The 13799-nt window shown below is 58.4% G+C and overlaps 1 protein-coding gene and 1 pseudogene across 1 annotated transcript in view; one reads left to right on the top strand and one right to left on the bottom strand.

Moving 5' to 3' along the window:
• Positions 1–5954, top strand: part of PKP1 (plakophilin 1) — a 45791-nt gene extending 39837 nt beyond the window's left edge. The window contains exons 13-14 of the mRNA XM_025458593.3: positions 2440–2542; positions 3410–5954. Coding sequence (XP_025314378.1) covers positions 2440–2514 — 75 coding nt within the window. The 3' untranslated portion in view covers positions 2515–2542; positions 3410–5954. The remainder of the gene's footprint in view (positions 1–2439; positions 2543–3409) is intronic.
• A 5857-nt stretch (positions 5955–11811) lies between these two features.
• On the bottom strand, positions 11812–12816 carry LOC112667122 (heterogeneous nuclear ribonucleoprotein A1-like; annotated as a pseudogene).
• Between the last annotated feature and the right edge of the window lie 983 nt (positions 12817–13799).

Here is a 13799-nt window from a genome sequence, read left to right as displayed (position 1 = left end):
CTCTCCTGCGCACCCCCTGCGCTGAAGCAAAGCCAGTGGGGCGAGAAGAGGGAGGCAGCATGGCCAGCCTGCCCCCGGGGGAGCCTGCGCAACAATGAACGTGATCACACTCTGAACAAGTCTCTGGGCTGGAATCCCGGGAGGCTGCTGGGCACGCGGAGGGCAGAGGGAATCAAGGAAGTGTGCGAGGGGCCCGGGGTAGGATCCTTTAGGAGCAAACTGAAAAGTGGGGGAACAAAAGGCACAGAATTCACCCGAGGGCCTGGTGTAGCTGCACAGGTCAGTGTGGGCCAGAGCCCGGGGGCCCTGGGGGGGTTGAAGTAGAGAGTTTCATGATTAAAGCAAACCTGGAAGCCCCCCTGGTCGGCAGGGACAGTCAGAGGGACTGGGAGGTGCCCGGCGCAAGCCTGGAGACGCTGTGGCCACACTGCAGAAACGGGTGGGTGTCGGAGAGGCCGGGTAGCCCTGTGGGAAGAGGGAGAGCAGTCCCGATATCAGGAGTCCGAAGGGATGGGACTGGGTGCGGGTGCGGGTGCGGGACCCGAGGAGAGAGGCCAGGCTGCCACGCAGGCAGGAGCGCTGGGCGGGCGAAGCCACGGGAGCGGCAGGCCCATCACGGGGCACAGGTGTGGGGTCGCCCGGGGGAATAGGGCAGAAGCAGGACAGGAGCCTCCTCTGGGGCCAGGGAGCCGGAGGGGCTGTGCAAGGTGGCCAGGAGGGGCCCGAAGCCCATGGGGGGCAGCACTGGAGAGTGGGCGGCAGCTCCAGGGCTGCTGAGGCCGCAGGGAGGACCCAGACGCGGGGATCCCAAAGCGCCGCCTGTGAGGGCCCTAGCTGGCGACTCGAGGGGAGCCCTGGGGCCCCTGCATGGGCGAGGAGGGGTGGGGAGGATGGAACAAGGCAGAGCTGCGCCCCTCAGTTTGGCCCAGGAAGGAGGAAGACAAAGGGATGGGGAAGAAAAGAGCCCTGTTCCATGGCAGAGGGGACCCAGGCGTGTTTGTCGTGGGATGCGGAGGAGTGGACAGAGCAGGAGACGGTGAAGGGGCAGCGGGAGGACGAGGAGACCACAGGACCCAGGGGGCGCAGGGGGTAGAGGGAGATGTGGGGACAGCCGCCCTGCAGGGAGGAGACTGGAGGGAGGCCCGTGGAGGTCAGAGTCGACGGGCACGTCGGAAGGCCCGGGCCGGGGGGGACCCTGTCCCCTGGTGGACAACGTAGCGCTCCTCCCCGGCCCCCCACCCGCCTGCAGCCGCCCGGGAGACACAGCGGAAGGGAGGCGGGGGAGGACCCTGGTGAGAAGGCCCTAAGCCCTTCCATGGGGTCCAGAAGGTTCGGCCCACCCGGGGATCCCGAGACCACACCCAAGGCGAGGCACGCGGACAGTCCCCTGCCTAGTTAGCACCCTTCCGGACGGAGCCAGCAGGAACCAGCTCGCCATTGGGCCCCCACGGCTCCCCGACACCTGACAGCGGGGCTGCCTGCGCCCGGGCTCCACCTCCGTCGAGTCCTGTCAGCCGCAGCAGGTGGGGGGGGGTGACCCTCTAGAGAAGCCGCCGGTGGCTTCTGTGCACCCTGCAGAGTAGGAGTTTGCCGTGATGAGGGAGTCACGCAGGAGCGCCCGGGACCCAGGAACGCGCACCTGGGCTCCCTCCACCGAGTCCAGGCAAACAGGAGCGAGCAAGCATGGGCGGCGGAGAAACCAGCACCGTGTGGTGCACGCCCCGACCCAGCGGGCCGCGGGCTCCCAGGCACCCGGGATCTGGATCCCTCGTGTTCCCACAGGCCGGACTGAGGGCGGGCTGCCACCAGGGGCCCCTTCCGCTGTCCTCGTTCACTGCAAAGCACTTATTGAGCGCCTGCTGTATGCTGGGAGAGGCCACAGAAACGAGATCGTGTCACTCCTCCGCAGGCGCGCAGGGCTGGCGGGGCCGAAGGGGGGAGGACAGGCAGGCAAGGGGAGCCCAGGGAGCCCACGCGCCCGGCAGCTTCCCAGGGCCGGCACCCCGCCGCTGCGGCGAGTGAGAAACGCTGGACCGGACGCGTCCTCCCTGCCAAGGGCTCTTGTCAAGATGGGAAAGGAAAGCAAAACCCCGGACGGGGAGAGTCAGAGGGAGACAAACAAACAGCTTTTCTAATGTGCTTGTGGGTATCGTAGTGTTTAAAGAGTAATGACCGTGAGCTTGAAGCCCGCGTGCCTCCACTAGGATTTTTGCGGGTGCGCGTGGGAACCGCAGAGGCGCTGCTGGAGGCCCAGACGCACTTCACTACCCGGGGGAGCCGGGGCCTTGGTGGTGGCTGGTTAGGCCGGGCTTAGCCCTGACACACGTGTGCAAGGCACCCTGGGAGGGCAGTCGCCGGCCCCGCGGGAAGTCCCACCGTTTCATCCTAGAGCATGTCATGCAGCTGCTGTTTCTGCCCCCCCCCACCCCCACCCCGCAGCAAGGCCTGGATAGGAACATGCTGGGGGCCTTAACCGGACCCAACAGCCTCAGGAACTTCACCTCCCGATTCTAAGGGGCCGCCGAGCAAGTACAGATTGCAGGTAAGAATCGGCTCCCCCCAGGGCAGAGGCACCTCCCGGACACCCGAGGGCGAGGCGGGGCCTGCGCTCCCTGGGGACAGCCCGGCCACAGCTGACACAGGGCCTGTGAGGACAGCCGTATAGACCACTTGGCAAGGGTGCCGTGGGCCGTCCCAACCACAGGCCATTAGGGGAGTGCAACGTCCTGAGAGCGTCAGCAGGCCAGACGTCTGCACAGAACTCCTAGGTACAGCTGTGTAGGTTGTGCACTGCACAACCTGGGAGGTGCCGTTCCAGCTTTGCACACCTACTGCTCACTTCCTTATCCTTTTTATGATTCACTTTCCAGTCCACACAGGGCTAACGTGGATAAGCTTGTTTCCAGCTGCTGATTGCAGGGGCCGAAAGCTCCGAACCGGTGCCTACGACAAAGGCCTATGCAAGCCCTAGCTTTCATTAGAATCGCCTGGGATGCTCCCTAAAGTGCACACTCCGGGCCCCGACCCCAGCCGTTGTGACTCGGTGGCTCTGGAGTGGAAAGTGCATCCTTAGACTACAGCACCCAGAGCGTTTCTGATGCGGGTGACATCATCAGGCTTCTCTAGAGGGTCACCAGAGATGTGACCTGGTGTGGAGCCATCTGCGGAGAGCCAGGCGTGAGGACAGGGTCGTCCCCTGAGCTGAAGGGGGCTCTCTGCCAGCACCCCGGCACCTGCGGAGGGTCCTGGTGGGGGAGAGGGCTGTGAGTTTGACGCAGATGAAGATAAATAAGATGTCAGACACCTTCTCCTGGCAGGTGCGGGTGGAGGGGGTGGCAGGATGGGCCAGACCTACCGGTGTGGCGGTGTCTCCCTCCACGTGCTAACCGGACGCCTTCTCCTTTTCCAGAAATGATACAACCCAGCTGAGAAGACCTCAGGCCTTGCTGGAGGGGTGGCTCTGTCCACCCGGTGCAGTGTTTGGAAAGGTTCAAATGCAATGGAAAGCAACCCTGAAAACTGTGGATGATGGAAATATTTTTAGATTTTTTTTTCCTTGGGGGAACTGGCAAGCAAGGAGGGAGGGTTGGGAAGGGTGGGGGGGACTTTTCTTGAGTTAAAGGGGCTTATGTTTCATGTCAATACTTCTTCCGCTGAGAAATGGTATATATATATATGTATGTACGATGTAAGTGTGCGCGCACGCGTGCACGCTTGGTGTGAGCGCCTGAGAGCATGACCACAAACTGCAAAAAGCTAAGCTGTTCCTTCAGGTCCTGCGGTGGGAAAAAGGACTGTCCCATGTTTCTACGCTACCTGTGCTTTTCGAGCGGTTCCCAAATGTGTCATGCCGGGGCCGGGGCGGGCGCCCAGGGCAGGGAAGCATCACAGGGGAGCCGTCTCCGAGGTGGGGAAGGCCCACCTACCCCTACGAGAGGCAGCTTTGCAGGAAGGGAGGCTGGCAAGACACAGCTGTCTGATGAGACTGCGCCTCCTGCGTCGCCACGGGGCTTGGGGCTGGACAGGGTTGGGCTCCAGGGGACGGGCAAGGACAGTCACGCTTGCTTTGCTGTCTGACGCCTGTTCCGGGGGAGCAGGAAGCAGCAGACGGGGCTGGCCATTCTCCGGGGTGGGTACCAGTCAGAGGAGCCTCAGTCTAGAAAGCATCTGCCGTCAGGGGCCTGGCACCTATTTGTTTCAGGAGAAAGAAGGCGACACGGTGCTCAGAGCCAAAGAGCTGTTGGGGGAGTGGCTGTTTGGCCTTCCTATTCCCAGGGGAGAGGGGACAGGCTGGGGCTGGACAGACAGACACCTGCCCCAGGCTCCGGTGGGACAGTGGCCGCTGGGAAATGAGGCAGGAGGGTCTGCGGAGTGGGAGGGGGTGTGCTCTGGGTCCCTGGAGCTACCACTTCCGGGCACCTACAAGCCCCAGCCCCACCTTCCCCGGACCCCCAGCCACCCTGCCTCCACCGTGTCTTTGGGGAAAACCACGGGGGATGTGATATAAGAGGCTTGTCAGGGGCGCCGGCCACACCCGGGCGCCCAGCCGGCTGCCCACTGCAGAGGGGAAGCAGCAGCGGGGCCTCCTGGGGTCAGGGCCTCCGGGGAGCGCTCGCTGTCAATGCTCAGTCCACACTGAGCCAGAGCCGAGCAGGTTCCCAAGGCTCCCCGCTGTCCGCCTCCACCGCCTGCCCTCGCCCTGGTGGCCTCAGCCCGGAGTGGCCCACGGCCTCTCTGCTTCTCCCCTCAGGCCCCGTGCCCCCCCGCCCCGGCCCATGCTACCCCCCTAATCCGGCCCCACCCCTCACCCCAGCAGTCAGGCCCGGAAAGCCCCCTTCTGGACTGAGGACATGCCTGTTAAGACATGCGACAGACCGGGGCCAGACGTGGGATGACAGGCCACCTGCCCCGTGTCCCCGGCTGCTGTGGGCCCTGCCTGCTGGTGATGGAAGGCCTACTCCTGGCTCCCGCCCTGGCCGCGGGTTCCAGGAGGGTCCTCTGCCCGCCACCAGGGCTCAGAGGAATTCACTCCTTAGAATAAAATATGTACGGAGCACCCAGAGGTGCCAGGCAGAGTCCTCAGCACTCAGCATCCGTCAGTGAACAAAACAGCCCCCGGCCCTGTCCTCACGCAGCTTCTGTTCTCCGGGAGGAAGCAGGAGATGCGGGCTGTTGGGCTTTGGGGACCCCCAGTCCTGTCAGGGCGGGAGGGAAACAGGGAGTGTGGGGGCCCACGGCAGGGGGTGGCGGCGGGCGGGGAGCCATGGGCCGAGGGCAAAGGTCAGGCCAGGCCTGATGTTGTAGCCTCTCTTGTGCTTTCTCGGGACTGTCGTCTGGGCCTCTGACCCACGGCTGTCACCTTGGAAGAGGCACAATGGAGAGGGTCCTGAGGGTGCATTTCCTAAAGACGGGGAGGACGGGGCTTGCCCAGGACGGCTCAGTAGCCTCAGCACGCAGCAGCCTCACGCGACTCGGTTGACACCCCAAACAAGACATTGCAATTTGGGGCCAGCGAGGCAGGACGGAGACCACCCAGTCTCTGCCTGGCCCTGCCCTGCCCCCAGGATCTCTTGTGCTTGAGACAGAGCCGCTCACTGGCCACCGGCAGCCTGTCCAGTGGGGGCCAGACCCCGCCGCCCCCGCGCCTCCCCTTGTGATGCAGTGAAGGGCTCTCTCTGGACACGCGGAGACGGTGCTGTTGCGTCCTGCCCGCCTCAGAGCCCGGCGGAAGGCTGGGGTGGCTGGGAGGGGGAAGGCCGGGGTGATGGATGGGCGAGGGAAGCCCAGGGGATGATGCTGGAACACCCAGGACCCCCCGGAGCACACCCCTCCCTCTGCGCCCTGCTTGTGTAAGAACGTCATGCTGGCCCGGCCCGGGGCCCCTGTGTGATGCACTATGTATTTGCTTTTTTTGGAAATATAGGAAATCAATAAATTGCTGGCATTTCTTTGAACCTTGTGAGCCGTGAGTTATTTGGGGGTGCCGCTGAGGAAAGAGGAGCCGCTCACTCCTTTCTTGAGCCTGCGCCGGGCGAGGGAGACGGCGCCACGTCCGTGCCCTTGAGCCCCACGGTGGCTCCGCGGTGCCAGCATCACTACCCAGTCCCACGAATGAGTCACGCGAGGCTTAGAGGGGAGCCCGGATGCCCCGTGTGCCCCCGTGAGGGCGGCGGCCGGGGCTGCTCTAGGAGATGAAGCTCAGGACGTGAGAGGAGCCCGTTTCCCGGAGGTGCACCTCACCTGCATCCCGCGAGGTGCTCAGGCGCACAGAGGCGGAGGGTGCGTGGGCCCGCCACGGGCTTATAGGGTGAGAGGCGTGAGGAACCCTCTAAGACCAGGAGGACGGTTCCCGGCGCTGGTCTGCACATCCGCCCGCGTCAGGGCCACCCGGCGGCAGAGGGCTGCGAACCGGAGGGCCGGGCCGGACGCGCTGCTCCCAGCTGGGGCGCGTGCTGACTCCCGGCCTCGGGGCCCCCGCGCTCCGGGCCTCTGGTTCGGTGGCTCTGAGCGTGACCCGGGAGGAAGGGCTGTTCCCAGCCTGTTCCTCAGCCTGGGGCTGTCTGCGGCCCAGATTGTCAACATGCTGGGTCTGGGGCCCCTGGGGACATCCTGAGACCTGAAAACATGCAGTGGCTCCGATATGCGAGCTTGGATGACAAATGCAAAATCAAGAAATGTCTGACGCTAAGCGTCCTCCAGGACCACACAGTCACGCGGGAAACACATGGCGCGACGGCGCGCTGCCCTCTGATGCCCCCGACAGGCGGCGCCCAGACCGAGGACCAACCCCCCTGGGGCCCGGCCTTAACTGTCCCCTCTCGAGGGTCACCGCCATCCTGCTCATGACAGCACACGGGGGTCTTGCCTGTTTTGCACTTGGTGTAGCAGAGTCGGGATGTCGCTCGCTCGTGTCTGGCTCCCCTGGGTCATCCCCTGCTGTCCACGCCACGTTCTCGCAGCTGGGAACGTGGGGTCGTCCAACACGGGACAGTGCAACATGCACCTGACATCGCCATCACGGTTACAGCCAGGATTTCTTTCTTTCTTTTTCTTTTTTTTTAAGATTTTCTTTCTTTATTCATGAGAGACACACAGAGAGAGGCAGAGACACAGGCAGAGGGAGAAGCAGGCTCCATGCAGGGAGCCCGTGGTGGGACTCGATCCGGGGACCCCAGGGTCACGCCCTGAGCCAGAGGCAGACGCTCCGCCACTGAGCCCACGGGCGCCGCACATCTAGGATTTCCAAATAGTCGGGACCGAGACAGATCAGCCGTCTCACGTCCCAAAAGTTCTCACGTGTGGTGTGATCTCTGGGAAATTAAAAGTAACAGCAGAGAAATTTCACCCGACACGGGTTCAAGTGCCTCTAACGTGTAGGGGCGGCAAAGGGCTGCTGAGGTCCTCAGTGGGGCATCCCCGACCAAGAGGGTGACAGGCCTTCCTGGCCCCTCAGAGGACTAGCCTATGAGCCTGGGAGGGCCTTGGGCCCCAGCAGCAGAGGGCAGGACCAAACTGGGGGGCACCTGTTTGTGGGAACAGCTGGAAGCCTAGATGGTGCCAAGGGAAGGGTCCCAAGGTCCTGGAGGCGGAGTCTCCCCAACCCCACAGCCAGGCTGCCTGAGTCCATCTGTCCCTGAGCCTTGAAGCCATTTCCTTCTATCCCTTTGCAGCTGGCCTGTCCCACTGATTCCCACCCCCCCCCCCCCCGGGGGCCCAAGCTCCTGCAGAGACAAAGGCTCTGTGCATCACTTGTGAAAATGCAGAGAAAAAAAGAAAAAAAAAAAAGAAAATGCAGAGGAAGAGGGAACAGAAGTCGTTAACAATAACAATAGTCTTGGTGGTGCTTGGGGGAGCCTGGAGGCTCAGCGGTGGAGGGGCTGCCTTCCGCCCAGGGCGTGACCTTGGGGTCCCCGCATCGAGTCCTGCATCAGGCTCCCTGCATGAAGCCTGCTTCTCCCTCCTCCTGTGTCTCTGCCTCTCTCCATGTCTCTCATAAATAAATAAAGTCTTTAAAAATAACAGTAGTGTTTTTCCTGGAGCGGCCAAATAATAATCCCTTTACCTTTCAGAGCCTTGGCGGATTCGTCTCCTGCTCTGAGCCCTGGCCCAGGCGAGTGACCGAGCAGAGCTCGGGGCCACACGGGCGGAGGCAGAAGTGAAGAGAGAAAGCGGCTTCCCCAGCAGCGCGCAGCAGCCCCGGCGTCCTCCATCCCCACCCCGTGCCCTGGGCCGCTGGGGGCGTGGGTGCCTGCCCAGTGCCGGGGCCTTGGGGCGCAAGCCAACCCCCACGCGGAGGCCATGCTGCACGGGGCCCTACGGTGGGGGGGGGGGGTCACATGCTCCGCGGACAAGCCATCCGGAGAGTTCCAACTCGCACCACGTGGGCTGAGCAGAACCCGCGGTCAACATCACCCCGTGGTTGGTCAGAACATGGGACTAGTGAGCCCCCAAGATGCTGCAGTGTCCCGCAGGTGCACCGGCTCCCCAACTGGTCCTCCCCGCCACCACCCTCCACCCCGAGGCCACACGGCTCCAGCAGGTACAAAGGCCACCACGGCAGCCTCCCAGGGGACTTTGTCAAACGGACGCCCCGCACTGGCACATCAGCAGACACGTCCCGGACACGAAAGGACTGCGTGCTCCCACTGCCCCGGACCCGCTAGTCAGCTGCTGACAGGTTCCACGGGCAGTGGATTCCCTAAGAAAATACCCCCAAGCTAACCAGGCGGTTCAAATCTCTGGGCCCTAATTCTCACCCCTGTACACAAGGCCATTAAATTCCTGCCCCATACACCTCGCTCAGAATGGAAGCTTTGGGGCGCCTCTGGCTCAGGGGGTGAGCGCCTGCCTTCGGCTCAGGACGTGACCCTGGGGTCCTGGGATGGAGCCCCACATTGGGCCCCGGCGGGGAGCCTGCTTCTCCCTCTGCCTCTGCCCGCCCATCGTGCCCCCGCCTCCACCCGTGCTCTCTCTCTGCCTCAAATAAAGAATAAAACCTTAGGAAGAAAGAAAGAAGGAAAGAAAGAAAGAAGAAAGAAGAAAAAAAGAAAGAAAGAAAGAAAGAAAGAAAGAAAGAAAGAAAGAAAGAAAGAAAGAAAGAGAGAGAGAGAAAGAAAGAAAGAAAGAAAGAAAGGAGGGAGGGAGGGAAGGAAAGAGGGAGGGAGGGAGGGAAGGGAAAGAGGAGAAGGAGGGAAGGGAGGAAGAAAGAAAGAAAAGAAGAAAGGAGGAAGGAAAGAAGGAAAGAACCCTTCAAGCAGGTCTCCAACCCCCACGGTGCCCCATGTGCCATTCGGGATCCTCCCAAGCTCCACTCCTGTGTTCTGGGACCCAGAGTTTTCCTGGAGGACGGTATGGCTGCACTGTGGGGCCCAGGTGTAGACCTAGGGGTGCACCTAAGGGTGCATATATTAATTACATTTAGTCTTCATATCGATGCTACAAGGCGGGTTTGACCATTCCCATTTCTCAGACAGTGAAACTACAGCTCAGAGACGCTCAGTCACTTATTCAGGCCACACAGCCGGTGAGCGATAGACGCAGAATTTGGACCAGGTCTGAGGCCGAGGCTGTTGCTCTTCCCCCTTCGCTGTACCTGCATTTAGTCAGCAGTTGCCAGCAGTTAGGCTGACTTCTCCCTGCCCTCGAGTGACCGTCCTGTACTGTCGTGCCCTCTTGGAGCAAGAAACTGCTGGGGAAAAAAAAAATTATTGTCCTTGGAAAAGGATCTCTAGACAAACCCAGGAGTGAACCGCACCCCCCTCCACCACCTCGCGGAGCCTCCAAGCTGATAAAGGCCCGTTTCATGGACAAGAAGCCAGGCCTGACTCTGAAAGAAACCTTTCTTGCCCAAACTCTCCATCCGGTTTTCTTTTGCCAGCCCAGAGCCAGACCCACCGGCCCCCACCCTGCCTGAGCTTGGGCCCTCCTGGGAGCAGAGTCTGTTCTCGACCTCACTGACCAGAGCAGGCCTGTGGATGGGGAGCTGTAGGCCCCGGAGCCAGGGCCTGGAAGGCGGGCGGACAGGGAGCAGGACGGACGTGGCACCCTGGCCTCACCCTCCAGCATCCTGGGCCCACCCTGGGGAACTGGCCCACATCAGAGTCTCAGGCTGTCAGCGTTGGAAGCGTCTTCAGGATTCCCCTTGTCAGGTGATCTTCGCACCGTTTTCAGCCCCGGAATCCTATCATGGAAGGCTGAAACACCAAACAGGTAAGATCAAAGCAGCCCTGGGGAAAGCGTCTGGGGGTAGGGGCTCCCGCTGCCCACCCCTTTGCTTCCCAGGAGAGGGGCCCTCAGAACGCCAGGCTCTAAGGAGCTGTTGGAAAATCTCTGGTCTAGCCCGGCCTCCCTGTTTTGCCGCTGAGCAAACAGACCCAGGTGGGGTCGCAAGCAGCTCTACCAGCAGAGCCAGGCCTGGAGCTCGGGCCTCTTGAACTGCAGACCAGGTCTGCCTGCAGGGCTCTCGCCTCCCCCACTGGACCAAGGGCACCTTCTGGTGCTCTCTGGGGGCTCTGCTGGAGCCTAGCACAACACTCGCCCCCAGGGAATGGTGGCAGCCCATCGTCTCTTCCTGCACTAGAGGGTGAGCACCTCCGGGCAGTGATCCCCGCAGCACCTGGCGCAGAGAAGAGGCCAGGTGCCCTACAGGCACACACAGCCGCGTGGCTGGTCGAAGGATCCGTGACAGCACAGGCAACATGTGGCACAGAGCAGACGCTCAGTGTTAGTGCTGCTGTATGATTAAGTAGGACTCCTCTTATGACCCCAGTGTTGGTGACCGGGATGCTGGAGGGGACAAACTGAGGCCAAGTGTCCCCCATCCTAAAGAGGCAGATGCCAGACATCTTTGAGCAAGGATATGAGAGCTTTTAAATCATAAGACTAGATAAGATGACCAAGGAAGTGCGTGTAAGTAGAAAAGAGAAAAGGTGGGGCACCTGGTGGCTCAATCCGTTAAGCATTCGACTCTTGATCTCAGCTCAGGTCTTTTTTTTTTTTTTAAGATTAATTATTTATTTAGAGAGAGTGCCTGCATGGGTTGGGGCATGGATGGGAGAGGGAGAGAGAGACTCTCAAGCAGACTCCCTGCTGAGCACAGAGCCCCAGCTTCACAACCCTGAGATCAGGACCTGAGCCAAAATCAAGAGTCGGGTGTTAAACCAACTGAGCCACCCAGGCCCCCCGATTTCAACTTTATAGATTTTCCCACAGATCATTGAATATGTTTATTTTTATTCTCTCTGTTCTTCAGATTAATTCATTTTTATTGATCTTCCTTCAAGTCCACTGACAAATTTTCCATCATTGTAAATGTGCTGTTGAGTTCATCCAGTGAATTTCTATTTTACATGAATTTTTTCAGTCTTAGAATTTCCATTTGGCTCTATTTAATACTCTGTATTTCTTTGATAATATTTCATAATAATTTTCAATTTATTCATTAATTGTAGGTGTATTTTCCTTTATATCTTTTTTTAAAAAAAAAACAAAAACATTTTTTCAGCGTCATGATCAGACTATTACATTTAGCAATCAACAGCATGGGTGCAAAAAAAAAAAATCTACATTAAAACCCTTTGTTGGAATGCTTTACACTTTCCACAGAACAGAAACTAAAATAACCTGTTATACAATTAGTCACAAATACAGTCCTCGAGTTTTTTGCCCATACACATGAGTATTGTCTAAAACATGTCTTCTTTGTAGCAGCTAGGTCCTGCCACCACTGTGCTTGGCTGAGTTCACAAATCTGTTGTAACCTGTAGCTTCCCTGTCACTTCTCTGGCTCTCCTCTCCTGCTAAGCTTTGTTTCCTGGCAGTAATTAAAACCTTCTGCCACTGCCATAGCTGCTGCTGCTGCTGGAACCGCCATAGCCACCTTGGTTTCGTGGTTTGGCAAAGTATTGGCCTCCACCACCATAGGGGCCAGAGCTTCTGCCTCCAAAATTTCCTCCTTTCATGGGTCCAAAATTTGAGGATTGATTGTTGTAATTGCCAAAATCGTTATAGCTTCTGCCACCTCCAAAGTTGCTTCCGTCATTACCAAATCCGTTATAGCCATCCCCACTGCCACCGTATCCACCGCCACCTCGACTGCCACCGAAGCCACCTCGACCACTGAAGTTCCCTCCACGACCAAAGTTGTCATTCCCACCAAAACCACCTCCACGACCACCACCAAAGTTTCCAGAACCACTTGGGCCTCTTTGGCTGGACGAAGCTCTAGCCATCTCTTGCTTCGATAGGGCTTTCCTTACTTCACAGTTGTGGCCATTCACAGTGTGGTGTTTTTGAATGACAATCTTGTCTACAGAGTCGTGGTCGTCAAAGGTCACAAAAGCGAAACCTCTCTTTTTGCCACTGCCTCGGTCAGTCATGATCTCAATCACTTCAATTTTCCCATACTGTTCAAAATAATCTCTTAGATGATGTTCTTCAGTGTCTTCTTTAATGCCACCGACAAAAATCTTTTTCACAGTTAAGTGGGCACCGGGTCTTTGAGAATCTTCTCGGGAGACAGCCCTCTTTGGTTCCACGACTCTTCCGTCCACCTTGTGCGGCCGGGCGTTCCTGGCCGCGTCCCCCTCCTCCACGGTGGCCTACGTGACGAACCCAAAGCCTCTGGAGCGCTTGGCGTTGGGCTCTCTCATGACCACACAGTCCGTAAGCGTCCCCCATTGCTCAAAATGGCTCCTCAGACTCTCACCGGTCGTTTCGAAGCTCAAACCTCCGATGAAGAGCTTCCGCAGCTGCTCGGGCTCTTTGGGAGACTCTGACTTAGACATGACGGCGGTGGGAGGGGAGACTGTAATGATGCTTACTCGGCGGCGTCCAGGGGCAGAAAGCTCCTTTTTATCTTTGAGCAAAGTTACCATCTTTGCTTTAAAATCTCCGTCTAGGGCGGCCCGGGTGGCTCAGGGGTTTAGCGCCACCTTCAGCCCAGGGCCTGATCCTGGAGACCCGGGATCGAGTTCCGCGTCGGGCTCCCTGCATGGAGCCTGCTTCTCCCTCTGCCTGTGCCTCTGCCTCTTTCTCTCTCTCCTCTCTGCTGTGTTGCTCATGAATAAATAAATAAAATCTTAAAAATAAATAAATAAAATAAAATAAAATAAAATAAAAAATAAAATCTCCGTCTTGCTGGGATGCCTGGGTGGCTCGGTGGCTTGAGCGTCCAACCTTGATTTTGGCTCAGGTTGTGATCTCAGGACCATAGGACTGGGTCACATGTCAGGCTCCACGCTTAGTGCAGAGTCCGCTTGGGATTCTCTCTCTCCCTCTCCCTCTGCCCCTTCTCTCCAACTCTCTCCCTCTCTAAATAAAAAAACAATAATAAATCCTTTTTAAAACTCATGAAATTAAATCTTTATCTGCATTCATGATCAGTCTCCATCTATTGCTTTTTCTTTCAAGTATGGGTTACATTTTCTTATTTCTTATTGTTAGTAAGCTTGGGTTACATCCTGGACACCATGAATGATAAGTTGTGCAGCCTCTAGATTGTGTTATATTTCTTTGAGGAACACTAAATTTTTTTTAGTATTTTCCTTTTTCAAGGAAATTAACTGGCTGAAATCAAACTTCCTTTGTGGTGAGCACCAGCTAAGGTCTCCGTTCAGTTCATTTAGTTGTGTTGGGCTGTTTGGATCCTTTCCCACACATGCATAATTCAAAAGTCACCTAGAGGTTTGAGCAGAGTCTATATTCAGGATTTATGGAACTCTCTCTGTGACTCTCTTTTCAATATTTCCCTCCTCCACGTTCCAAATGCCTCAGACTCTTGCCTCTAGTTCTTCAATCAG

The sequence above is a fragment of the Canis lupus genome, chromosome 7 (assembly GCF_003254725.2).
Source record: "Canis lupus dingo isolate Sandy chromosome 7, ASM325472v2, whole genome shotgun sequence".
NCBI classification, from domain to species: domain Eukaryota; kingdom Metazoa; phylum Chordata; class Mammalia; order Carnivora; family Canidae; genus Canis; species Canis lupus.
Note: the sequence above shows the minus strand (reverse complement) of the source record. Positions and strands in the feature narration are given on the sequence as shown.